The sequence below is a fragment of the Physella acuta genome, unplaced genomic scaffold (assembly GCF_028476545.2).
Source record: "Physella acuta isolate Inbredline_101_S28 unplaced genomic scaffold, ASM2847654v3 ptg000030l, whole genome shotgun sequence".
In the NCBI taxonomy this organism is placed as follows: domain Eukaryota; kingdom Metazoa; phylum Mollusca; class Gastropoda; family Physidae; genus Physella; species Physella acuta.
The window spans coordinates 519,214-546,926 of record NW_026731550.1 but is presented as its reverse complement, the minus strand read 5'-3'; the positions used below and the strand labels follow the sequence as shown (position 1 = coordinate 546,926).

The window sequence follows — 27,713 nt, the reverse complement described above, 5'->3', positions numbered from 1 at the left end:
AAAATAATCTTTATATATAATTCTCTTCATGGGGACCATGCGAGACACCACATAAACGCACGCCGTTACTCCCCTGCTCTCTAGGCATATCGCTACTACCCCCCCACCCCACCAGTCAGTCTGGTTGACGTCGGATATTTACAATCGCTAATAGGGGCAGATAATTTAGTTTTTAAACGATTTGAAACTAAGGGGAGGTAATAACACGTTCTGCTTGATCTTTTCATTGTCGTCAGTGGTGCGGGGGTGGTGATGGGGGGGGGGGGGGGAGGGAGGGAGGGTGATCATAATTATCCTTCTCCAGCTACTGATGTTTTAATTTATTTTAAAGCAACATATTTTCAGTCTCAGCATTGGTAGTGTCGAATTCACAAATTACGAATTACTGAAAAGTAGAGAATAAAACAACTAAATAGCGGCGTATGCTTATGGCGCGGGTCAGCTCGCAAGAAAATGTTTAATCAAAAGGTCTTGCTAATCAAGAAGACATCGGGTTATCGAGCAGAAGTAGGCTAGCAAGTTGTAAGCAGTGTTTCTTGCAGACTTTTTTCCGGGGGGGGGGCACTTATAATTTTCGGGGGGGGGGGGGGGGGGTAAACTTTCTTCGGGGGGGGGGGGGGAGCGGACACTGTTAAAGGAATATATTTTCTAAATAATTTATATAAATTTAATTTCGTTCGGGGGGGGGGGGGGGGGCTTCGACCCCCCGAAGAGATGCCCGGAAGAAACTCTGGTTGTAAGTGTTAAGGGTTCGGAACACTTCCATTGTTAAATTTATGGTTTATAATTATCCTACACAGAAAATGCACAGTTGGAATACACAACGCAATGCACAACGCACGCGAATGTTTCTAATCCATTGTTACAAAGTTAATATTAGCTATATAATTTATTCATTTGTTGTTTATATGAGTTTCGAGCTCAGAAATTATTATAAAAAGAAATCAATAGTTTTAAAAGACAAAAACATGTCAGCTGATGTTTTTTTTAAACAAAAAATATGTATGGTAAAGTTGCTTTTCGTACCTGATGGGCCACAGGGCAGGCGAAGTAGAGTTAACCTGTTTCTGTGATCTCAGTATATGAAGGGGTAGTGTGGTCAGACCCACGCTTAGCTGAAATCGGTGTTTTCTAACAGGTGAGATGTCTCTTAAGCAGAGTTTCTCCCAAGCGTTTCTTCGGGCGAGGGGAGGGGGGTGGGGGGGTGAGGACCCCCCTCCCCCCGAAAAAAATGGAATTTAGATAGACAATATATACTTTTAACAGTGTCCACCACCCACCCCTGGAAATTTTAACCCGTCCCCCCCCCCCCCCCCCCGAAAATTTCAAGTGCTCCCCCCTCCCCAGGAGAAAAAAGTCTGGAAGAAACACTGCTTTTAAGATGTGGGGGCTAGGGGGGAATGGCTTTTTGTGACGACGTGTACCATTGGGGAGGGGGGGAGGGGGGATATAATTCGTCAAGCGTGACGTCATGAAAAAATTACCCAAAACCTTAAAGTTTTGAAGGATAGTGTGTGGTCAAGTAAACAATAAACTAGTGGCAGCAAGTTGTAGAAATTCCGAAATATGGCCTCTCCGGAGTACCATACAACAGCAAATTTAGTGGTGAGCTGGTGGGCGGAGCCATCTGTCAATCATCCGACACCCACGATGCCGCCAATGAGATTGAGATACAGAGAAAGGGGAGATGATGATGTAGTTTGTGGGTTATCTTCCCTGAACGCTTGCCTAGAAATGAGATGAAGCAAAAATTATCACATGATATTATGTTGGACGGACTCTATAAAACCCCATGCCCACCCAGGGGCGTAGCGAGGGGGGGGGGGAGGCGGGGGTGCGGACCGCACCGGGCGACACCATTTAGGGGTTGACACCAAGGCAAAAAATAGCAAAATATATAGAGAAAAACTTGAGGGGGGGGGGCGCAAATCGAAAGTTTGAGGGGGGGGGGGGGGGAGGGGTGCAAATCGAAAATTTGAAAATTTGTCCCCGGGAAGGGTCGCTACGCCTCTGAGGGGTGACACCATTAACTGCCGCACCGGGTGACACCCGACCTCGCTACGCCACTGTCCCAACCCACCACCTTTCTCCCACCGAACACGGTTCAGCGGCAGCAAATGGGTAAATCTCACATAGTATTTCTTTCGGGGGGGGGGGGGGATAGGGGGGAAGGGAAGAGAGGGGTACAGTCTTCGGAAGGATTAAGTGTACCCCTCCCCCCAACGAACAGAAATAATATAGAAAAATATATACTTTTACAAGTGCCCCCCCCCCCTCCTACGGAAAGATTGAAGTACCCCCTCCCTCCCGAGATAATACAAAGTCTGAAAGAATCATTGCTTACAGCTCATCTTTTGTTTTTTTGTTTTTTAAACCACTTATGAAGTTATAGAGGCATCTAAAGATATTGTAGTCGGTATGTGAATACATCAACAATACGACAAGTTGCGCAGGCGAATAGTGATGGGAGGGGGGGGGGGCTTATTAGGAAATAGCGATTTCATCTCAACCCCATAGAGCCCCCAAACGACATCTGTCTTACGTTAAATTACCGCTATAAGCAAGCACCCCTCCCGCCCCGTCACATCAAGCACCCCCTGTCTATGTCAATAACCCCCACCAATATCACCAATGCTACCCTCACACTCACCCCCACCCAAACAACATAAACTTAAAAAAAAAACAAAGCGCCTCACCCCCGGACAGATTCCCCCACCCCACTGCTTCTCCCGCTTGCTAACATTAGATGTACGTTGTTTAACTACCTGTCCATTTCCATTCACCTGTCGCCGCTATAGGCTTCACCCCCCCCCCCCCCCTACTTCACCTGACCTGTTCACCTTATTGTAAGGCTTTACGCATCATTAGCTCATTAGGGTTAATGAAGCTGACCATTGAATCCACACATCTTTGTTTAAATAACTGATTTTCATTGGGGAAAAAAAAACAGTTTTTTTCTCTGTTTAATAGTTAATTAAGGTAATCTATATTATTAGGCAGAGGGCGATACCATTGGGGCAGGGTGGTGTGAGCCAGGGGGGGGGGGGGGGAACCTGATACCAAATGAATATATTTTAAGTTCATTATTAATATTTTGTCATTGAAGGAGGATGTGGCACCCTAAGCTTCCGCATCTGCGGTCATCTTAATTAACCCTAATGACCAAATTAAATTCTGTTTTAGTTATTTATATATATATATATACATATATATATATATATATATATATATATATATATATATATATATATATATATATATATATATATATATATTTGTATATATATATATATATATATATTATATTTTAGTGTTCTAAAAGTCTTATACAATGATATATGTATTGTACAAAATGACTGCGCGGCAGTTGAAAAAGACATCGCGGCCGCGCAACCGCGCAGCATAGAGGAAACAGTTCCTAACGTCAACGCTAACCTACAGTTAGCTATTTATTATTAACTCGAGTACTACTTTAGCCCTAACCCTAATATCTAACCATAGTAGTAATAACCAAACAGTCTTACTGGCTAAAGAGGCTACTGTTGGACACCGGTAATACCAAAACTCCATTTTTGTTAGTTGTGATTAACCAGCCAAACAGTCGTTCTGAAACTTTAGTTGAATAAAAGTTCAAATATTGGAACAGTCAGTGGCGTAGCCAGGAATAGGTAATGGGAGGGGTTCAAATAGTTTTCAATATGTATAAAATCACACACACACACACACACACATATATATATATATATATATATATATATATATATATATATATTTGGGTGTCAGTCCATGGGAGGGGTTATAACCCCCCCCCCCTAACCCCCTTTCCTTGTCTACGCCACTGGGAACAGTGTTTCCGATAATTACTAAATTGGTATCACAAGCACGAGATACGAACTAGTAACTTGCGGTGTAGCATGTGGCAGTTTACCTTTTGACCACGCCCCTTTAATCAAACATCCTTTCCTTTCATACAGCAATTTCCTTGAAAGTCATCACATAAGGCCAGAGGCGTAACGGCCCTGCCCGGCGCCCGGGGACAAACTTTTCGATTTGCATCCCCCCTCAAGATTTCGATTTGCACCCCCCTCAAACTTTCGATTTGCACCCCCCCCCCCTCAAACTTTCGATTTCCCCCCCCCCCCCCCCCTCAACCTTTCAATTTATTTTTCCAACCCATTTTGGCGCCCCCTAAGGTCGGCGCCCGGGGACATATGTCCCCCCCGCCCCTCCCTCGCTACGCTACTGCATAAGGCGCTGGTAATTAAGTGCAGCATAAATAATTACGTTTAAAAAGAAAATAGGAAAACGTACACATTCATGCTGTGAAGCAATGCTTACATAATTTTCAACATTAAATTTTATTTTGCTTATTTTTTTAAAACGTTTTTCTTAACTCAGCTTCGCGTTTGTTTGTTTGGATGTTTGTTGTTAAAATTGACATCGAAAATTAGCCCACTTCTGATTGCTCTAGAGACCTGAAATTTGGCATGCATGCTACTTTCGCCTAACAATTTCAGATGCAATCATAAAAACTAGCAATTAGTGACCGTAATTAGCTGAATTTAATTACGCCTCAAGGACCATAAAATTGAGGACATGATTTCTAAAGATACCGACAAGACTTAAAGCCTATTGACACAGTTACTTCGGCCCCAATCGATGTGAGCGCGCTGGCCGTGATCGTATAGTGGTTAGTATTTCGCGTTGTGGCCTCGACAACCCAGGTTCGAATCCTGGTCGCTCAAGATTTTTAGTCCGTGTATTTATAAACACTTTTTTAAAAACCAGGTTTTTCATGTGTAGCAACGGACTAAAAAGGAGAAAATAAAATACTTAAAAAAAACTTTTTAAAAAACCACGTTTTTTATGTGTAGCAACGGACTAAAAAGGAGAACGGACACGGTAACACATTGTTAACGGTGACACGGTTGGTACGCTGGGCATGCTAAATTACACATAAACACGTTTTTCCTTAACTCATCTTCGCGTTTATTTGTTTGTTTATGGGAGATTTGATCACGTGATTCGTGAGTAGATCTCCACGCCAGCAACGTAAATTACACCCTTTCTCTGTTTAAAGCGTATCGGTCGCTCAAGATTTTTTTAGTCCGTGTATTTAAAAACATTAAGACTTAGTCAAGTCATACTTAATCAAGTGATTAGATAAAGTAGAAAATAAACTATATAAAAACTTTTTAAAAACCACAATCCTGGTCGCTCAAGATTTTTAGTCCGTGTATTTATAAACACTTAGTCAAGTCATACTTAATCAAGTCATTGGATAAAGTAGAAAATAAACTATATAAAAAACTTTTTTTAACAACCACGTTTTTCATGTGTAGCAACGGACTAAAAAGGAGAAAATAAAATACTTAAAAAAAACTTTTTAAAAAACCACGTTTTTCTTGTGGACTAAAAAGTAGAAAATAACTATTTACATACATTTGATGACAAAAAACGTGGGTCGGGCAGATGGGTCGGGAAATTTGATGGTGAACGTACCCACGTTTTTTGTCATCAAATGTATGTAAATAGTTATTTTCTACTTTTTAGTCCACAAGAAAAACGTGGTTTTTTAAAAAGTTTTTTTTAAGTATTTTATTTAACACGTTTTTAAAACGTTTTTCTTAACTCAGCTTCGCGTTTGTTTGTTTGGATGTTTGTTGTTAAAATTGACATCGAAAATTAGCCCACTTCTGATTGCTCTACAGACCTGAAATTTGGCATGCATGCTACTTTCGCCTAACAATTTCAGATGCAATCATAAAAACTAGCAATTAGTGACCGTAATTAGCTTAATTTAATTACGCCCCAAGGACCATAAAATTGAGGACATGATTTCTAAAGATACCGACAAGACTTGAAGCCTATTGACACAGTTACTTCGGCCCCAATCGATGTGAGCGCGCTGGCCGTGATCGTATAGTGGTTAGTACTTCGCGTTGTGGCCGCGACAACCCAGGTTCGAATCCTGGTCGCTCAAGATTTTTAGTCCGTGTATTTATAAACACTTTTTTAAAAACCACGTTTTTCATGTGTAGCAACGGACTAAAAAGGAGAACGGACACGGTAACACATTGTTAACGGTGACACGGTTGGTACGCTGGGCATGCTAAAATACACATAAACACGTTTTTCCTTAACTCAGCTTCGCGTTTATTTGTTTGTTTATGGGAGATTTGATCACGTGATTCGTGAGTAGATCTCCACGCCAGCAACGTAAATTACACCCTTTCTCTGTTTAAAGCGTATCGGTCGCTCAAGATTTTTTTAGTCCGTGTATTTAAAAACACTTAGTCAAGTCATACTTAATCAAGTGATTAGATAAAGTAGAAAATAAACTATATAAAAAACTTTTTAAAAACCACGTTTTTCATGTGTAGCAACGGACTAAAAAGGAGAAAATAAAATACTTAAAAAAAACTTTTTAAAAAACCACGTTTTTCTTGTGGACTAAAAAGTAGAAAATAACTATTTACATACATTTGATGACAAAAAACGTGGGTCGGGCAGATGGGTCGGGAAATTTGATGGTGAACGTACCCACGTTTTTTGTCATCAAATGTATGTAAATAGTTATTTTCTACTTTTTAGTCCACAAGAAAAACGTGGTTTTTTAAAAAGTTTTTTTTAAGTATTTTATTATTAACTCAGCTTCGCGTTTGTGTGTTTGTTGTTAAAATTGACATCGAAAATTAGCCCACTTCTGATTGCTCTATAGATCTGAAATTTGGCATGCAGGTTACTTTCGCCTAACAATTTCAGATGCAATCATAAAAACTAGCAATTAGAGACCGTAATTAGCTTAATTTAATAACGCCCCAAGGACCATAAAATTGAGGACATGATTTCTAAAGATACCGACAAGACTGGAGGCTTATTGACACAGTTACTTCGGCCCCAATCGATGTGAGCGCGCTGGCCGTGATCGTATAGTGGTTAGTACTTCGCGTTGTGGCCGCGACAACCCAGGTTCGAATCCTGGTCGCTCAAGATTTTTTTAGTCCGTGTATTTATAAACACTTAGTCAATTCATACTTAATCAAGTCATTAGATAAAGTAGAAAATAAACTATATAAAAAACTTTTTTAAAAACCACGTTTTTCATGTGTAGCAACGGACTAAAAAGGAGAAAATAAAATACTTAAAAAAAACTTTTTAAAAAACCACGTTTTTCTTGTGGACTAAAAAGTAGAAAATAACTATTTACATACATTTGATGACAAAAAACGTGGGTCGGGCAGATGGGTCGGGAAATTTGATGGTGAACGTACCCACGTTTTTTGTCATCAAATTTATGTAAATAGTTATTTTCTACTTTTTAGTCCACAAGAAAAACGTGGTTTTTTAAAAAGTTTTTTTTAAGTATTTTATTTTAACACGTTTTTAAAACGTTTTTCTTAACTCAGCTTCGCGTTTGTTTGTTTGTTGTTAAAATTGACATCGAAAATTAACCCACTTCTGATTGCTCTAGAGCTCTGAAATTTGGCAGGCAGGCTACTTTCGCCTAACAATTTCAGATGCAATCATAAAAACTAGCAATTAGAGACCGTAATTAGCTTAATTTAATTACGCCCGAAGGACCATAAAACTCAGGACATGATTTCTAAAGATACCGACAAGACTGGAGGCCTATCGACACATTTACTTCGGCCCCAATCGATGTGAGCGCGCTGGCCGTGATCGCATAGTAGTTAGTACTTCGCGTTGTGGCCGCGACAACCCAGGTTCGAATCCTGGTCGCTCAAGATTTTTTTAGTCCGTGTATTTATAAACACTTAGTCAAGTCATACTTAATCAAGTCATTAGATGAAGTAGAAAATAAACTATATAAAAAACTTTTTTAAAAACCACGTTTTTTATGTGTAGCAACGGACTAAAAAGGAGAAAATAAAATACTTAAAAAAACTTTTTAAAAAACCACGTTTTTCTTGTGGACTAAAAAGTAGAAAATAACTATTTACATACATTTGATGACAAAAAACGTGGGTCGGGCAGATGGGTCGGGAAATTTGATGGTGAACGTACCCACGTTTTTTGTCATCAAATGTATGTAAATAGTTATTTTCTACTTTTTAGTCCACAAGAAAAACGTGGTTTTTTAAAAAGTTTTTTTAAGTATTTTTATTAACTCAGCTTCGCGTTTGTGTGTTTGTTGTTAAAATTGACATCGAAAATTAGCCCACTTCTGATTGCTCTATAGATCTGAAATTTGGCATGCAGGTTACTTTCGCCTAACAATTTCAGATGCAATCATAAAAACTAGCAATTAGAGACCGTAATTAGCTTAATTTAATTCCGCCCCAAGGACCATAAAATTGAGGACATGATTTCTAAAGATACCGACAAGACTGGAGGCTTATTGACACAGTTACTTCGGCCCCAATCGATGTGAGCGCGCTGGCCGTGATCGTATAGTGGTTAGTACTTCGCGTTGTGGCCGCGACAACCCAGGTTCGAATCCTGGTCGCTCAAGATTTTTTTAGTCCGTGTATTTATAAACACTTAGTCAATTCATACTTAATCAAGTCAATAGGGTAAAGTAGAAAATAAACTATATAAAAAACTTTTTTAAAAACCACGTTTTTCATGTGTAGCAACGGACTAAAAACGAGAAAATAAAATACTTAAAAAAAACTTTTTAAAAAACCACGTTTTTCTTGTGGACTAAAAAGTAGAAAATAACTATTTACATACATTTGATGACAAAAAACGTGGGTCGGGCAGATGGGTCGGGAAATTTGATGGTGAACGTACCCACGTTTTTTGTCATCAAATGTATGTAAATAGTTATTTTCTACTTTTTAGTCCACAAGAAAAACGTGGTTTTTTAAAAAGTTTTTTTTAAGTATTTTATTTTAACCTTTAAGAGCCTTCGCTAGGTTAACCGAACCATAAATTCATATTTTTTTTTCCTTTTTTTTTCTTCTTTTTTTTTTTTGTGTGCCTCAGACATGTAATTTACAGCGTCAGTTGTGTGTGTTCGCTTTAGTATTACAGTTTTCATCACCGGCTTGTGAGGACTGATACAAATTTACAATAGTAATATTTCTTTCTTACTTGTAGCTTACTTTCATTCATTTAAGATGGTTTACTTATACATAGATCTAATACAAAACGTCTAAATATATAAAAATTAAAATTAAAAAAAAAAAAACCAACCTGAAAATGCAAATGTGTAATTAAATGATGATTCAAGGGATTTTTTTTCCTTCGGCGTGGTGGGTGAGGGGGGGGGGGGGGGGGCGGGGTGGAATTTGGGTTTTTAAGTAGAGCTAAAATAAATTTGTGATTACAGAGAATTACAATGATACAAATTTTAAGCAATCGGAAAAGTTGTGTTATTACAACGAGACACATCAAAGCAAACATTCTTCCCTTTCAAACATCTATATCTACACAGTCCTCAAACAGTTTCTTTTTTTTTTAATTCAATTGTTTTAAACATTAAAATCAGTAATAAAAAAGTGTTTGATAGTTTTACACAGCATCAAAGACATGAACATCAATTGCATATATAATAATCAAAGGGAAAAAATAAAATGACAGAACTAGATTAAAATAAGGTGTGCAAACTCGGTTTCTCTTGACTGCTTAGTTTACTGTGCTCAGTCCTTAGCTGCGGAGTCAAAAGTTCACATTGTAGTCACCCATGGACAGAAATAGAAACGACCGTGGGAGAAGTGTCTCTGTAATACTCATACTGATCTATCATTCCAAAAATTTCCATGAAGTAAAATTGACCCTTGGCGATGAAGGCACGCTACCTTGAACTATCCGTAGGGGGAAGTGTGTGTGTGTGTGAGGGGGGGGGGGGGGTGAGGTGTGTATCTCTTTCTACCATTCAGGATGTGCACTTTAAAAACCTGGGAAACAGAAGACTGTTCTAATGTTAATTTGTTTGAGGGCTGATCGAGTGATGTTTGGCTTGAGACTGTCTAAATTAAAATTAATACTTTATTTATTGCTTTCCTGTACATTTTTTCCCCAGTTAAGTGAGAGTTCCCAGTCTATGTCTTAGCTTTGCTTGAAATATTTCTTTTAACTCGATGTCCGTGTATTTTGTGAAACAATATCTGGATTTATTCCTAATTTGCCATACAGTCGATCTATAAATAGCCGTTGCTACTAGTCTGTTTTCGTCTTCTGTTCTTTGTCTAGTCGTGTTAATTAAATTAAGTGTGATTGCTTTATTTGTTGTGGCTGTTTGATTGGTGGTGTTTAATATTTTCGCAAGTGTTTGCTTTGCTTTCTGTACTTATATAAAATCTAAATAAATGTGTTTCTCAGTTTCTTGTATATTTTGTTTACACGTTTGACATGCTATTTTAGCATTTTGATTTGACTTTGTATTTCGTGAAACTGGAGTTGTATTAAAAATCAGTCTGTATGCTACTTCCCTTTCTTTTGGTGTAATGCGTTTATTATGTAGGTTTCTAAATGTATCTTTAATGTCTATTATATCGTGTTCCCTGGCCCAACTAATTCTCGTGTAAAAGGGTGTCGCTAGTTGTTTGATTAGGATATCGTATATTTTTTGTGTCTTCACCAATAATGCTTTTGTTTCCTTGGAATGTTGCTAGCGTTTCTTTATAAAAGCTGCCTATGTCATTTTCCCCATAGTGTGGTGTTATGATGTTTATTTTTAGATGCTCTTTATGTTTAACCCTATGTAGTATTGTGCTAATGGATGATAATGTGGTTCTATCCTTATTCTATCCAGATGATTTAATCGGAAGGTGTTATTTTAGTATTAATGTCGTATAGCCCTATACCTCCATTTAATTTGTTTTGTATTAAGGTTTTGTGGATAATGTTTCTAATCGTGTTTTTGAAAATGAACTCTTTAATGTGCTTGTTTTTTTTTTTAATAAATGAGTTGGGTATTGTAGAGTTCGTCCCTACGAAAATTATGTTTGAAATGATATATCTATTTACTAATGCAGCTCTGGCAAAAATGGTTGTATTGCAGTATTGGTATTTTTTCCAGATTGTGATTAATTTTATTTTTTAGTGTGGCCCAAGTTGGTCTCCTTTTTTTTTTTTTTTTTTTTTTTTTTTTTTTTTTTTTTGTCGTCTTTAAAAAGTAACTCATATTTAAAGTTAAGTAAAAACACCTACTAAGTGAGTAAAAGAAATTATATAGGTTATTAGTCGCGTAAACGGTAAAGTGTTTAAATTTAGATTCATTTTAAACTGAAATATGCACACTAAAGTACAAAATGTGCACACAAGGAAAAATTTTATAAATATTTTTATACACATTTATTTATTATTAATTTGTTTAACCTCATAAAACAATCAACACAATTGTTAGTTTGTAAATCAAACTTCATCTCGAATTTGTTCATAGTTGAGGTCACTTCCCTTGATAAAAAATTCAACAAAGCTTAATCAAAGGGAGATCACAAGCAACTTCTTTTATTAGGCCCGATGGAGGTCGAGGGAGAAGAGAGGCATTTTGAAATTTGTGGATTTGAATTAGTTTTACAATTTCGCTTGTTAGTTACAAGTGATTACAGTTGAAGACGCACATCAATGGCTAAAGCCGATAAAAACCTCAAATATTCCATTAGATATTTAAAAATTAATGTGCGGTCCTATTTAAATAAATGTAGTTATAAGATCTTGATCGTTAAGTTTTCGTCTACTAAACTAAAAGTTTGATGTAATTGATGTATTTAGTGCTTTTTAAAATAATGAACCCCCTCCCCTCCAAAAAAATGATTTGATATTTGTTATAATTGTCTTATTGAAAATGTAAACAAACGCAACGAGGAAAGGTTGCTTAATCCCCTTAAAGAAGACAGTTGATTTTTTAAATATGTAAAGGGAAATAACCAACTAAATAATGTAAATGAATAAATATAATATTGATTAACTCTCTTTAACACACTGCCAACATTGAAAGTATTGTAAACTAAGTGAGGGCACTTGTAAAAAGAAAAATCACTCCAGATTTATTTTATTCAAATTAACTTTAACACATTTCATCTTTTTTTTACTGTTATATATTAATCATCAATTACAATTTTTAATTTTTGGGATGGCATGGTGAAATGATAGAGCTTGCGACTGTTAACCCGTAAATCTAGTGTTCGATTAGGATTCAAAGACATATAACGTCCGTGAGTTCGCCCAGCCTTGATAGGTACCTGAAAGCAAGTAAAACTGAACTACTTTTTTTTTAACTTTTAATTTCCATAAAACAAATTACAACATATTTTACAGTGGTAAGTTGATAATAATAAACATATGGCAAATATGTACAAAAACAAAGAATCTGAAGCTGGATTGAATCTATAGCTGTGTAGCATTCAGCTATGACAACATATGAATTTACGTACAACAAAAATTCAGTGATAACTTAGAGATATCAAGTTCCCTTTAAGATTATGAATGAATGTGTATAACTGGTGAAAAACAACATTTCCAGATTACAGTTTAACTTTTTGATCACTTCCAAAATAAACCGGGAGTGATCTCCCCTAAACTTTCTCGAATATCTATCTATATATATAATTCTCTTCTGGGATCAGTTAAAAAACAAGCTGCAAGCGCCTCCTTGCAGTCCCCTCTCTTTCTCTCTATCACTATCACTACCACCCCCACCCCACCCCCACATGATCTGGTGAGCGGTGTTCACTCTGTTTACATTTTACAATCACAGAGACGGGTTTGGTGACGGCTATTAGGGGCAGATAATTTAGTTTGAAACGATTTTAAACTTAGAGGAGGTAACTAAGAGGAGGCTGCTTTCACGTGGGGGGGGGGGGGGGGGGTAGTGTTTTTAAGCAAATATTTTCAATGGCAGCATTGGTACTGTCGAATTCACAAATTATAAATTACTGAAAAGTAGAAAAAAAACAACTAAATAGCGGCGTATGATACGCAGCGGGTCAGCTCGTTCTAATATAAAACTACGAGGGATGGCAACTCAGGACATAGACAGTATTTGTAAACCATTTTTAATTACTTAAACTTTTTATAATAGAATGGAATCTCGTAAAAAAAAAGAATTCATACCAAGTGAACGCCTAATAAAATGTGCATAATCAGTGGCGGAACTAAAAAAAAAAGGCCACCCTGCAAACATTTTTTTAGGCCCCCCCCCCTATATATATATATATATATATATATATATATATATATATATATATATATATATATATATATATATATATATATATATATATATATATATATATATATATATATATATATATATATATATATGTATATATATACAACACAAAATACGAAAATAGGATACTCATTGCTGGCCTGTACGGGTTTTCAAAAAAAAAGTTTTTCTTCCAATTAAAACAAATTACATCAACTTGTCATGTGTGTGAGCGCATTAGTCTATTTGGAAAATCAGTTTTATTTTATTTCTGCTATAAGACCAATTCACCTATTAGCCGGTCAAAAGTACATAAACCGTGAAAGCTTTGTATAAGTAATGGTGTCTCGTGTCATGTTTATTTTTATATTTTTCGTATTTATATTATTAATTTTAAATACATTTCCTTTTTGTACAATGTCATTCTTTAGTAAGTACGTTATAAAAAATAATAATAAGGAGAAGTAATTGTTTTTTAATTTGTTTAGTACAAATCTATTAAAAGGATCGTAAGAACACCCCCATTTACAATTTAAAGAAGGGAAATAAGTCATGAAAGTGGTTTGAACGTTTGCTTATCTTTGATAAGTTTTATTATAAGAGAAAGAGGACTCGGCTTTCACAGTGGTTTAAAAACAAAGGGAAAAAGAATATACAAGAGCGTGGGGTGGTGTCTATAGAATAAAGATAATCCAACCGCAGCTACGGTGATCTTTTTACAAAACAACCATCAAATAAAAAATGCAAGAAAATAATTTTTTTTTTAACTATAAAAAAATTATTATGGTCGGCCGTGGGCCCCTAAATGACGTGCCCCCCCCCCCCCCATTGCGGGGTCTGGCGGCACTGTAGTTCCGCCCCTGTGCATAATAGTGCGGGATATTATTAGTACTTTATAAATTTAAGTGCTTTTTTTGAGAAATCGGAAATAGCGTAAATTAGTACTTTCGGTGAAGGGAAATTACTCAAAATTTGACCGAAGGTAGAGAATTAGATCTTTTACTTACATGTGAAATTTATCTATCTGAAATAGTACTCAAGTTATAGGCTTTTTAAAAATTCAAAGTAGAAAAAGTACCACTTCCGGTTATCAAAAATCGCTCAAAAGTTGATCTGGATCTACAATTTTGATAAAATACTTATATATGAAATTTCATCAACTCCAAAAGGAGTCTCCAAAGTTCATACCACACGATGTAATAAATTATCTCGAGGAGATGTTTTATTCTCATTATTTTTATACTTGAGAAATACACTGATGCTAGCATAATATACTGGTACTTTTAATAATCGTTCGTGGACTTTTATCTCTCAGCTGTTTATATAATAACTCTACTGTTAATGGTTATCTTTCTTCAAATATGTAAGGGCGAATCAGCAACATAAAACACAACACGGACCTCAAAACATAACACGATAACAACACATAACACTTTCACAAAACATAACCAAAACATAACACGTAAGATAACTCATAACACAGGCCACAACACACAACACGTGCCACAACACACAACATTTGCCACAACACACAAGGGCCACAACACACAACAAGGGCCACAACACAGAACAAAGAACACATCTCATACTAAATATAACGATTAGTCTAGTTTAGCCAGCATGCCTGTGAACTTTTCTTGCTTTTAAAATATAGATAGTAAACACAGATAAACATAGTCTAACATTGGACAGGTTTTAATTGACTGGTTGCTTACTGCAATAGTTAAAACAAAGTTGTTAAGGTAAGATACTAAATACCATAGAATTATAACCTCGGGTTTACTTTAATTCATTAATTAAGCTAAGCTCATACAAGCAATATTATAGGTTGGGGTGAATGTATACTAGTAATAGGGGGTGGGAGGTGGAACTAGCCGAACTATTTTCTTAGTCTGTAGGTCTATGAGTTCACTCAGCTATTTTTAGTAACTTGTTAAAGTAAGGGGAAGTAACGACGGCTAGGGAGAGTGTGATGGGTTTTGGTTATTGTATCTATAAACTACAACTTCAAGCGACACTGTCTATTATTATACTAGGCTAAAGTCTCAGTCTCTCTCACTTGCTAGCCAGGGAGAGATTTACATACAGAACTACATTCATTGATGTGAAGATGATTTCTATTGATTAAAAAACAACAACAAAAAACAACATGGCGGCTGTTTCTTTAGATCACAAAAAGTTGTCCGTTGAAAGAGAATTATAGTAAATAAAATTATCTGCTTTAAATTTAAATTTAAAAAAAAAAATGACTTGTTGGATGGATTGCAAATTTGATTCAATCTATAAATAAATCATCCCTCAACACCTAGTGAGATCGTTGAGGCACCGGAATTAATATTCGCAAAATTTTCTGCCATCTGTCTTGGGTCATCTGCTGCTCCCGGTAGTTCTACAGCGAAAGGCCACGTCTAGTCCTTATGTTCTTTATCCAGTGATGCCGTTGTTTTCCTCTTCGTCTCCCTCCTGGCGCCGTGCCCTGCATTCTTGTTTACTGTAGACCGTTGTGACATGCCAAAACCAACTCAATTTTATTGCTTTTGACTATGCTGAGTCAGTGGCGTCGCGAGGTCGGGTGTCACCCGGTGCGGACCTCATGGTGTCACCCCCCCCCGAAAAAGACCTGTTTTATATATATATATATATATATATATATATATATATATATATATATCTACATAGGCCTATATACATAGTTGCAATTGTGAATATCCCCTTCCCATTTTGCCTAATGGCGTTAATTTGTGCATACAATCCACCTATTAATTCATGTGGAAAAGGCATCGTTTTTATCGTAAGTCATTAGATTTTGGTGTCATCCCCTCTACTGTCGTTGATTGACTTATCTGTTAATTAAAATACTCAAACAGCCTTTATTCCTTTCTAAATTCTTCAGTTGGTGTCACCCCCCCCCCCCCCCTCAGATGATAGCTTTTGAGTATGTACTGTTAAAAGTTAAGATAGTTATCTATAGTCATTAATACAAGTGGATTCACTCTTATTTATCATTTATTGAACTGACAAAAAGCAGTTTTCTTCTATCTATTTTGCAATTTTTCGCCATGGTGTCACCCCCCCCCTTAAATTGTGTCACCCGGTGCGATCCGCACCCCCCTCCCTCGCGACGCCTCTGTGCTGAGTAGACCGAGGGATTAATCGCCTTAGTGATCCTACCCCGGACTTCATTACCTCTCTATGATATCTCTAGCAGTCTGCGTAAACATCTTACCTCCAGACTGTGAATTCTTCTCTTGACGTCTGTGTTGTCGGTCCATGCCTCGCATCCATACAAGAAGACAGACATGACCAGTGACCGCAGGAGTTGAACTTGTGTTCTATTCGATCTCTTTTGGCCATCCTGTTGTACAATTTTAATACATAAAATTAAAACCTAAACCAAAATTTAAATGCCGATTTCAGATGGCTTCAAGGACGGAATTGCGAAGAGAAAGACAAAAAAGTATTGTACAGAATTTGCTGACGTATTTCAATGAAGAAAAAGAGAACCTTCATGATTATGTGAACGATATTGCTCAAAAGGTATAGACTAAGTATTACTTATTTGTTGTTATTTTTTGGTTTGTTTCTTTCGCCCATTCTTGCTGGAGTATGAACCTTTAACAACAGTTCACCAGAGTTCTCTCACTGAGTATGTTTCACTAACAACAGCTCTCCAGAGTTCTCTGTCCTGCTGGATTATGGGCCACCAACTACAGCTCTTCAGAATTCTCTGTCCTGCTGGAGTATGGGCCACCAACTACAGCTCTCCAGAGTTCTCTGTCCTGCTGGAGTATGGGCCACCAACTACAGCTCTCCAGAGTTCTCTGTCCTGCTGGCGTATGGGCCACCAAATACAGCTCTCCAGAGTTCTCTGTCCTGCTGGAGTATGGGTCACCAACTACAGCTCTCCAGAGTTCTCTGTCCTGCTGGCGTATGGGCCACCAAATACAGCTCTCCAGAGTTCTCTGTCCTGCTGGAGTATGGGCCACCAACTACAGCTCTCCAGAGTTCTCTGTCATGCTGGAGTATGGGCCACCAACTACAGCTCTCCAGAGTTCTCTGTCCTGCTGGAGTATGGGCCACCAACTACAGCTCTCCAGAGTTCTCTGTCCTGCTGGAGTATGGGCCACCAACTACAGCTCTCCAGAGTTCTCTGTCCTGCTGGAGTATGGGCCACTACAGCTGACCCCTTGACCTTACTGTATTTGTGACCTTGGCGTCAAACGTCAAGGTTCAAAACAGGCGAACTCTACTTCATTTGCAATCCATTGACCGAGAAGTTCAAAAGAGAACTTTACAACTTATTGTTTTCTATTGGCCTGCAGATGTCTATTTTAGTGAATGCCTTTTGCTATAGGGCTGGTAAGTAGGTCAATAAACAGTTCTATGGCTCATGCAGGTTTTATTGAGCCGTAGAACTGTTTGGTGACCTACTTACCAGCCCTATAGGTAGACGATTACACGGACTGTGCCATACTGATCGAAGATCCTCCTTATTTTCCATAAGCCGTTACCTTATGTTTCTTCTGTCAGTTTTATTTATAATTTCTGACTATTTTCAACAGATTGCATCTGAGGCGAACGAGTGGGTAGAGGGTTCGACGAAAATTGGCAAAACGTTTAATGAAATTTCCTGTTCCCTTCAAAAGGGAACTGATTTTTTTGTTTCTGTTATCGAGACTATTTCAGGTATGTATATTTACTATATATAAATATGGTGGCCGGAAAGAACCGCAACGGAAAAAAGCGCAACGGAAAAAAGCGCAAATCAAAAAGCGCAACGGAAATAAGCGCACACGGAAAAAAGCGCAAAGAGAAAAAAGCGCACACAGAAAAAAGCGCAAAGAGAAAAAAGCGCAAACGGAAAAAAGCGCAAAGAGAAAAAAGCGCACACAGAAAAAAGCGCAAACGGAAAAAAGCGCAAACGGAAAAAAGCGCAAAGAGAAAAAAGCGCAAACAGAAAAAAGCGCAAAGAGAAAAAAGCGCACACAGAAAAAAGCGCAAACGGAAAAAAGCGCACACGGAAAAAAGCGCAAAGAGAAAAAAGCGCAAACGGAAAAAAGCGCAAACAGAAAAAAGCGCACACGGAAAAAAGCGCAAACGGAAAAAAGCGCAAACGGAAAAAAGCGCAAACAGAAAAAAGCGCAAACGGAAAAAAGCGCAAACAGAAAAAAGCGCACACAGAAAAAAGCGCAAACAGAAAAAAGCGCAAACGGAAAAAAGCGCAAACAGAAAAAAGCGCACACAGAAAAAAGCGCAAACGGAAAAAAGCGCAAACAGAAACAGAAAAATGCGCAACCAGAAAAAACACAACGAAAAATGTGCAAAAGAGAAATTTAGCACAAAGACCATATGGACTAGATGACACATTTATACATGACTGTTAGGGCTGCTGTGAGAGTGTCGTGTTTGATCACGTGATCTACTACCATTTAAAGCGTACCACTACCATCTGCATTCCCATCCCCACGATACAGGCGATAATCACTTTACACAATGCCTATTATTTTCTTGGTCAATAATTAGTCAACTACTATTCTCGTATAAACATAAAACTATCGACATTACACGAAGTATCTTTCACATTCTCCCTAGTCCGAACTACCTAGCTTGCATACTATAACAACCCGTTCCTATGGCAAAACTTCACTCTCTTTCATCCGCGTCATCAAACATGCATTCGTCATATCTCTCGTAACAACATTCATTCGCACCAAAATAACAATTTTGTATTTAATATTTTTTCATATCATGACGCACCTACCTACCTACCTACTACCCACCTACCCACCTACCTACCTAACTACCTACCTACCCACTTACCCACCTACCCGCCTACATACTTACCAAACTACCCACCAAAAAAGTATCGGCGAAGTTCGTAAGTTTCGTAAACTGTACTAGACATCATTTTTTTAATGAAAATTCATTGACATCATTGGCATCAGAGTTTCTTCCAGGCATCTCTTCGGGGGGGTGCAAAGCCCCCCCGAAAATGTTTTACCGCCCCCCCCCCCCCCGAACGAAATGAAATTTATAAAATTTATATAGAAAATATACACTTTTAACAGTGTCCGCCCCCCGAAGAAAGTTTACCGCCCCCCCCCCCCCCCCCGAAGATTTCAAGTGCCCCCCCGGAGAAAAAAGTCTGGAAGAAACACTGATTGGCATATGTTACATATATGTTACATTTTGCGACAACCTTAATTAGTGCGTTGGGCTTGTATGAAAACTCACTTCGAACTAACTCAATTACATGCTATTTATTTTAACATTACACGGTAAGCGTCACCCAACTGTTGTGATGTGAGGTGAGGACAGGTTCGACAATAAACCAACACGAAAGTACGAAAGAGACATAGATTGCCTATTAGAGAATGGACCCCTTAACTTTCCTAACCCCACCATTTATTATACCCTACCTAACCTCTAAATTTACTGCGCTAAATGTCACTTCCCTCCCAATCGTTCCTATTCTACAGAATTGTGTATACTATTTATTTACATTCTTTAATCTCAATATAACTAAAATAGACTTTTGTTTGAAGGGTAATGAAAACATGTAAACAAAAGGGACGCTACTCTAAATCTATGCGAATACTTATATGCAGTGGCGTAGGCAGGGGGGTTTATGGGGGGTCATAACCCCCCCCCTCCCCCTCATAGACCCCTCGGTATATATATATATATATATATATATATATATATATATATATGAATGAATGTTGTTACGAGAGATATGACGAATGTATGTTTGATGACGCGGATGAAAGAGAGTGAAGTTTTGCCATAGGAACGGGTTGTTATAGTATGCAAGCTAGGTAGTTCGGACTAGGGAGAATGTGAAAGATACTTCGTGTAATGTCGATAGTTTTATGTTTATACGAGAATAGTAGTTGACTAATTATTGACCAAGAAAATAATAGGCATTGTGTAAAGTGATTATCGCCTGTATCGTGGTGATGGGAATGCAGATGGTAGTGGTACGCTTTAAATGGTAGTAGATCACGTGATCAAACACGACACTCTCACAGCAGCCCTAACAGTCATGTATAAATGTGTCATCTAGTCCATATGGTCTTTGTGCTAAATTTCTCTTTTTCACATTTTTCGTTGTGTTTTTTCTGGTTGCGCATTTTTCTGTTTCTGTTTGCGCTTTTTTCCGTTTGCGCTTTTTTCTGTGTGCGCTTTTTTCTGTTTGCGCTTTTTTCCGTTTGCGCTTTTTTCTGTTTGCGCTTTTTTCTGTGTGCGCTTTTTTCTGTTTGCGCTTTTTTCCGTTTGCGCTTTTTTCTGTTTGCGCTTTTTTCCGTTTGCGCTTTTTTCCGTTTGCGCTTTTTTCCGTGTGCGCTTTTTTCTGTTTGCGCTTTTTTCCGTTTGCGCTTTTTTCTCTTTGCGCTTTTTTCCGTTTGCGCTTTTTTTCGTTTGCGCTTTTTTCTGTGTGCGCTTTTTTCTCTTTGCGCTTTTTTCTGTTTGCGCTTTTTTCTGTTTGCGCTTTTTTCCGTGTGCGCTATTTTCTCTTTGCGCTTTTTTCCGTTTGCGCTTTTTTCCGTTTGCGCTTTTTTCTGTGTGCGCTTTTTTCTCTTTGCGCTTTTTTCCGTTTGCGCTTTTTTCTCTTTGCGCTTTTTTCTGTGTGCGCTTTTTTCTCTTTGCGCTTTTTTCCGTGTGCGCTTATTTCCGTTGCGCTTTTTGATTTGCGCTTTTTTCCGTTGCGCTTTTTTCCGTTGCGGTTCTTTCTGGGAACCTATAAATATATATATATATATATATATATATATATATATATATATATATATATATATATATATATATATATATTCAGGTTTTGATCAGGTTACATCTGCGGTTATTATAGTTATAATCAGAATATAATCAGGTTATAATCAGGTTATAATCATATACTCATGTTATATTTGTGATAATTAGGTTAAAATCAAAAGTAAAATCAATTTAAGATCAATATAAATCAAGGTTATGATCACACTATAATCACGTTAGCATACAATCAGGTTAGGTTATAATCAGATTGTGATTTCTGTTCATAGAAAACTCCGAAGGAGATTCTTATGAAATAGGGAAGGCCAACACATCACAACTAACATCTAATTGTCCAGCTGCAGACACAATTGGTGAAAGTAAGTTTAGAGTAATATATATATATATATATATATATATATATATATATATATATATATATATATATATATATATATATATATATATATAATTCTCTTCTTGGAGACGCAAGAAAACAAGCTGTAAGCGCGATCCCTACCACCACACCCCTACATGATCTGGTGAGCTGTGGTTCACGTTAAATGTTTACAATCGTAGAGCCGGGTTAAGTGACAGCTACTAGGGGTAGATAATTTAGTTTGAAACGATTTTAAACTTAGGGAAGGACCACACAAAAACATTCAAGTATACTGGGCATTAATCCCTCCAACTATACTGAATCAACAAAAAAAGAACAATCTCTAATGAATAAATCAGTGTCAACACAAAGGTGATAAGCTCGCTACTTACTCAATGTTTGGAAAACTCTCCTGATTCCGTAAACAACTTTACTCTCACTACTCATAAAACTTAAAACTCAAACACAAGCTCGTGAGCCCCCAACTGAAAATGGCATCAAAAGAAACTATTCAACTCGTTGTCTGTCCTATCCCGGACGCTAGCCGCCAATGCTGTTACGACTCCCTTCTCTAATCCTTTCGAACTAGTCAGGGAATCGTAAACAAGAAGAAGAAAATAAAAAAAAATAAACGCCAACTTCAGTAATCTCTATTTATTTCCACACATTACAACACTTAAAGTTAACCCGCCACCGAAGTACAACAATCAGAAATATACACAAGTAACTACAACAACTAAAGTTCTTAGTACGACTACCCTACTTGTCCCTAACTGTCTATCTAGCCTAGGTCTACTACAGTACAGGCATCTCTTGGCTGTCCACTAGCTCACAGAGATGCCCCATGTCTGTCTCCTCTAGACCTAGCTATCCGAGACGAGTCCGTCCGTCTCCGAGTGTCTGACTCGTGAGTGTCCCCCCTGAGTGTCCCTCAGTGTCCCCCTGCTTAAATAACAGAGTCACGAATGTCCAGGTGCGGGGCTAATTATGCACCAACACTTCCCACTCAAGCCTAACCTAATTAAATGTCGCCAACAGGTCTGGGGTACCTGATTAAATTGTCAGACCCTGCTAATATACTACCCCCATTACGGTCACCCAGGCCAACTAGATTCAGGTGAGAAGGGGGGGGGGGGGGGGTAACCCGCTAGCATCAACAATAACATCCCACCCTTTGTCTCTTTCACGACCTGCGCCAGTCCGTGACATCTCTCATTACGGGCTGGCCCGACCACGAAAAAGGGGGTTCACGTCGAGAGTTCCCCCCCATCCATAAATCTCTAGGTGACACCCTAATTAACCCACGTTCAGCCATGTCCAAAAAAGGTAAGATCCCCCCCATGGGATCGTAACAATATATATATATATATATATATATATATATATATATATATATATATATATATATATATATATATATATATATATATATATATATATATAGTGGACACTCTTATGTAAATATAGTTTGATAAAAGTGCTTATAATATTTGTTTTCTATGGTTAGCTAAAGTCATATCAGATTTTGTACAAAGACTGGGCGATATAGAGACTATTTTGAAGTCCTTCGAAACCACTAAACACAATGATGCAGAAGAATTATTGAAGGTTAAACAATGCCAAGACGAAATGTTAAACCTACAGCGGGGTTTGGAGATGAAAGTGAAAAAAATGTCCAAAAAACATAAACAAAATGTCGAGGTCCTAACGCGACAAATAAATGAGCAAGACGCAAAAATAAAACATTTGACAAAAGAAATGGAAAATTTTAAATCAAAAGAATCCAACGCAGATGAACATTTACAAGTGATTGCTCTAGATTTGAAAAACTTGAAAAGTGACACACATTTAATTAGAAAAGAGATTCAAGTTATACAGGATAATTATAGCTGTCTAAGACAGGAAAGTAAATGCCTGCTTGATCTAGTCTCGGCAATTCAAGAAAATGATAAACAAATCGGTTTTTCATCCACATACACAATGGAAAAAGTTACTTCTAAGGTAAGCTAAACGTTAATTACTGCAATGGATTTATTATCTTTTTTTTTAATTTAGGATATTCCAGGCTGAGTCATTTCCTATTAATTGAAGATCTTAGTTAAAGTTTTATTGGAAACAAAATTTACGGTGGTTATGTGCGTATCTAATACGAATCTAAGAAAACTCGAGCTTTACATTTCACGAACTCACAAATAGATTCAAATCACATGCATAAACCATATATATATATATATATATATATATATATATATATATATATATATATATATACGCAAATATATATATATATATATATATATATATATATATATATATATATATATATATATATATATATATATATATATATATATATATATATATATATATATATAAATGTATATAAATACATATAGGCCTATATATATGTATAATCTCTTGATGCTAAATCCTCGATATTTAATCCTTAACAAAACACGTAATGCTGGGTGGGGGTTAGGATTAGGGTTAGAGTAGTATTATGTGCATAGGGATTTAAAGTCTAAGAAATTAAGTGTCGTGGCTTAAGTGTCTGGGATTAAGTGACTGGAAATTATATATATATATATATATATATATATATATATATATATATATATATATATATATATATATATATATATATATATAGCCTATATATATGTATATATACGTATCTCTCTCTCTCTTTCTCTCTCTCTCTCTCTCTCTCTCTCTCTCTCTCTCTCTCTCTCTCTCTATATATATATATATATATATATATATATATATATATATATATATATATAGCCCTCTTAGTTAGTCGTATATGTACACATGGCTATTCTCCATGAAACAGTTTGGTGTGTTGTGCCGACTCTGCAGCATAGGTTAGCACCCATAGAAAAGCTAATGGTAAACATCAACACAAAATCCACGTCAGTGAGCAACAGCATCACTAAGGTACATTAATTTAATTAGCATTAATTATTTGTATCGACCAGTCGCCTACTGATCGTACTCTATAATGACAGCCCAACATACACCATTTTACTATGCCCACAAGCCTTATTAAGATTGCTAAAATGGTAATGTGTTATCTTATCAGCAGCTCGAAAAAACGGCAAATCTTGAAAAGATTGATTTTTACAAGATTGGTAAGTAAACAATAACGTTTCTTGATGGGGGATGGGGGGGGGGGGGGTGCGGAGGGGAAAGTGGGCGAGGTCTGCCCAATATTGACACATACTCGAAAAATATACAATGAAAAACTAACAAAACAAAGTTTTACAGTACGGAAGACCAACTGTCATAAGCGTATTTATGGTGCTAATAAGTAGACCAGGTGTACTCTGCTTCATCTGTATACTTTAGCTCTCAACGTGTTGCCCCCTTTTTAGTCATTATTTCTGACTTATATAAATTTGTTTGATAACGTGTGTGTGCTCTGCTATAGTTATATTATAGTAGCTTAACAAATATATTGGTATGGCTAATAAACAAGTAAAATTTGTTACAACAGGTCGCCAACTTATGGAGCCTTTTGTGTTGGGATTTGTCGCTTCAGATGGTAATTTCACGTTTTATTATAATTCAACGAATAAATATTATTCTATTAGTTTGGTTGTTACACAAGTATTTCTTCCACAAAGTGAAATAAAGACATATTCTTTAATATGATGTAAATGATCTAGCTTTGTTAAAAAATGTATTTGGCCATTTTATTAATTTTGTAGGCTAATTTCATTTTGGGTATGAAATAAACTTTTAAGTAACTTAATACAAATATAGATGGATGGTAGAACGTTCTCCTGCTCACCGGAAAGTCTCGAGTTCGGATCCCGGGTCTTGAGTCTGTAATAAGGTGCTGAGTCTATTTAGTTTACATGGCTCACATTAGGGGAAATAAAGGCGGCTGGTCATTGTACTGAATACACTATCACTTTCTATGGCGAGGTCACTGAAAAACAGATAAACTCTACTTCACCTTATACGTGGACCGTAAGACTCGAACGTTTACCTTTTTACCACCTCCTAATGCTCCTCCCATGTCACTAGACATAACCCCTGTCATAAAACCACCCCACCCCACCCCTGAAATCAAAATTATTGTACATAATTTAACATTACTTCTATCATTTTGAGTTGAAAGAAATACGATTTCACATCACTTAACCCTCACTCTTATCGCAACAGAACTAGAACCACTATTCACTTATGTGTGGGGCACTCAGGGTAAATCAGGATCTCACCTGCCCCCCTCCCTTCCACACTTTTTTTTTTGCTTTTCGATTTTTGTGATACACGTCTTGTCTCCACAGAGGCGTAGCTTGGAGGAGGGCGGGTCGGGCGGCTGCCCCGGGCGCTGATCCTAGGGGGCGCAAAATTAGGTATAAAAATAAAATAAAATGCATATTCTAAGCTGCTTTATAGTGAACGAGCCGGCCCGCGGCATAACATACGCCGCTATTTAGTTGTTGTTTTTTCTACTTTTCAGTAATTCATAATTTGTGAATTCGACAGTACCAACGATGACACTGAAAATATTTCTTTAAAACACTATAAGTAGCACGTTAAGGACCATAACCCCCCCCCCTTCCTTCCCCTACCCCCCCCCCCAACAATTTAAAATCGTTTCAAACTAAATTATCTGCCCTTAACAGCCGTCACTAAACCCGACTACACGAAGGTAAACATAGCGTGAACCACAGCTCACTAAGACCATGTAGGGGTGGGGATGGTAGGGAGCGCGTTTACAGCTTGTTTTCTAGCGTCTCCCAGAAGAGAATTATATATATAGATAAGTAAATACATTTGGGGGGGGGGTGGCCTTAGAAGCTCAAAGTTTGCCCTGGGCGCCGAAATGTCTTGTTACACTTCTGCGTCTGTCAGATCTTTTAAATCAAACTGTGTATCACCTCCTAAGTGGTGTGAAACAGGCCCCGTCTCCTATCTTTTTATTCAAACGGTGTATCACCACTTAAGTGGTGTGTCCCAGCAAGTATTCAATCGCACTACACATTTAGACGCTACAGTCGTGAACTCCTTTGTAAACTATCCCTACATAGAACAGTGGTACTTCATGTTTATCTAATCTAATGATTACTACAGGTCAAATGACTACTTAAATCAATTGATAAACCAAATGCAATCTTTTTCAACCTAAACCACAAGCAATGTCTATCAACATAAACCTTATTAAAAGTACATTTTGTAGACGTATACTTGTGGTGAAATATGAAAAGATTTAATATCTAGTGTATGTTAGGTTGTGTACGCCATATATATATATATATATATATACATATATATATATATATATATATATATATATATATATATATATATATATATATATATATATATATATATATATATCGTACTGGTAAACGTTGATTTAAAATATTTTCTTGTTTAATTAATGACATTTCAGCTTTAGTCTTTCTTGCCCACCATTTATGGGGCATATAAAATAGACTTCACATGTTTCAATGACCTCGGCATATGAAGAGATAGTATAGTCGGCATTAGGCCCGGCCACCTAGGTTTTCCTAACACGAGTCAGATACCCATCACAGCTGAGTGGACTCAGAGACAGACTCGAACCCGGGGTAGCAGTCGTAAGGTTTACCATCCGACCATGCTTTTTTGTTTGATTATAATAATACAAACATTAATTTTTTTTTACAGGTAGTCAGCGTGGAGTCCCTGATGGTTTTAATGAAGCTATGATTGGCTATAAAGTAATTGATTTGAACATTGGGAACATTTTTGAGGGGTGGAAGTTCACCGCGCCCGTTCGCGGACTGTATGTTGTAAATCTGACGATTAAGCAAACCTTAGATGGTTGGGGTCAGGCAAAAGTCAAACATGACTTACTAGGCTGCGACATTAGCAAGTCTAAAACTATTTTTTGCGTGAGTGTAAATGGTAAAAATTCAACAGCGACTGGTACAGGCACAGCCTGGATGAAGGAAGGGGACACAATCATGACAAGAACGCTTGTGCATAAAATCGAAGAAAAAAACCCATATGGGTTGGGAACACAAACTCGTTACACGCCTGTAACTTTTGTATGCACACGTTTTTCATGCTTTCTCCTTGGGGTTGTTTGATTTTTAATTCCTTTTTCCAAATGATTTTTTACCCCCACCCATGCATAATGTAGTTACTATTCCACCCCCGCCCCCTATGCAGCAACACTAACCCTTCCGGCTCAAACCTTTTTTTAGCCCCCCCCCCCCCCCCCCAAATCAAAACTACACCTGTTCCAACTACCCCCAACCCTTTTCAGCCTCGAATTAAGGGCAGAAACTCAAATTGTAATTGTTTTGATTCCCTACACTATACTATGATTTCAAATACATCCTTAACTAAGCCTTATTGTTTGTAAGTGCCCATTGTAAATGTTTTACACGTTTCAAGATCTTCGGTTTTTTTTTACAAGGAGAGATGACAATGCTTGATAAACTTACGTCTCTACTT

At 37.2% G+C, this 27,713-nt stretch overlaps 1 protein-coding gene across 1 annotated transcript; it reads left to right on the top strand.

The window, feature by feature from the left end:
* Window positions 1–24,065: 24,065 nt before the first annotated feature.
* On the top strand, window positions 24,066–27,240 carry LOC131941700 (uncharacterized). Its single transcript, XM_059301134.1, has 5 exons — window positions 24,066–24,191; window positions 24,337–24,385; window positions 24,751–24,798; window positions 26,919–27,036; window positions 27,174–27,240. The coding sequence occupies exons 1-5, from the start codon at window positions 24,066–24,068 to the stop codon at window positions 27,238–27,240; spliced, it is 408 nt and encodes a 135-aa protein (XP_059157117.1).
* Window positions 27,241–27,713: the final 473 nt, after the last annotated feature.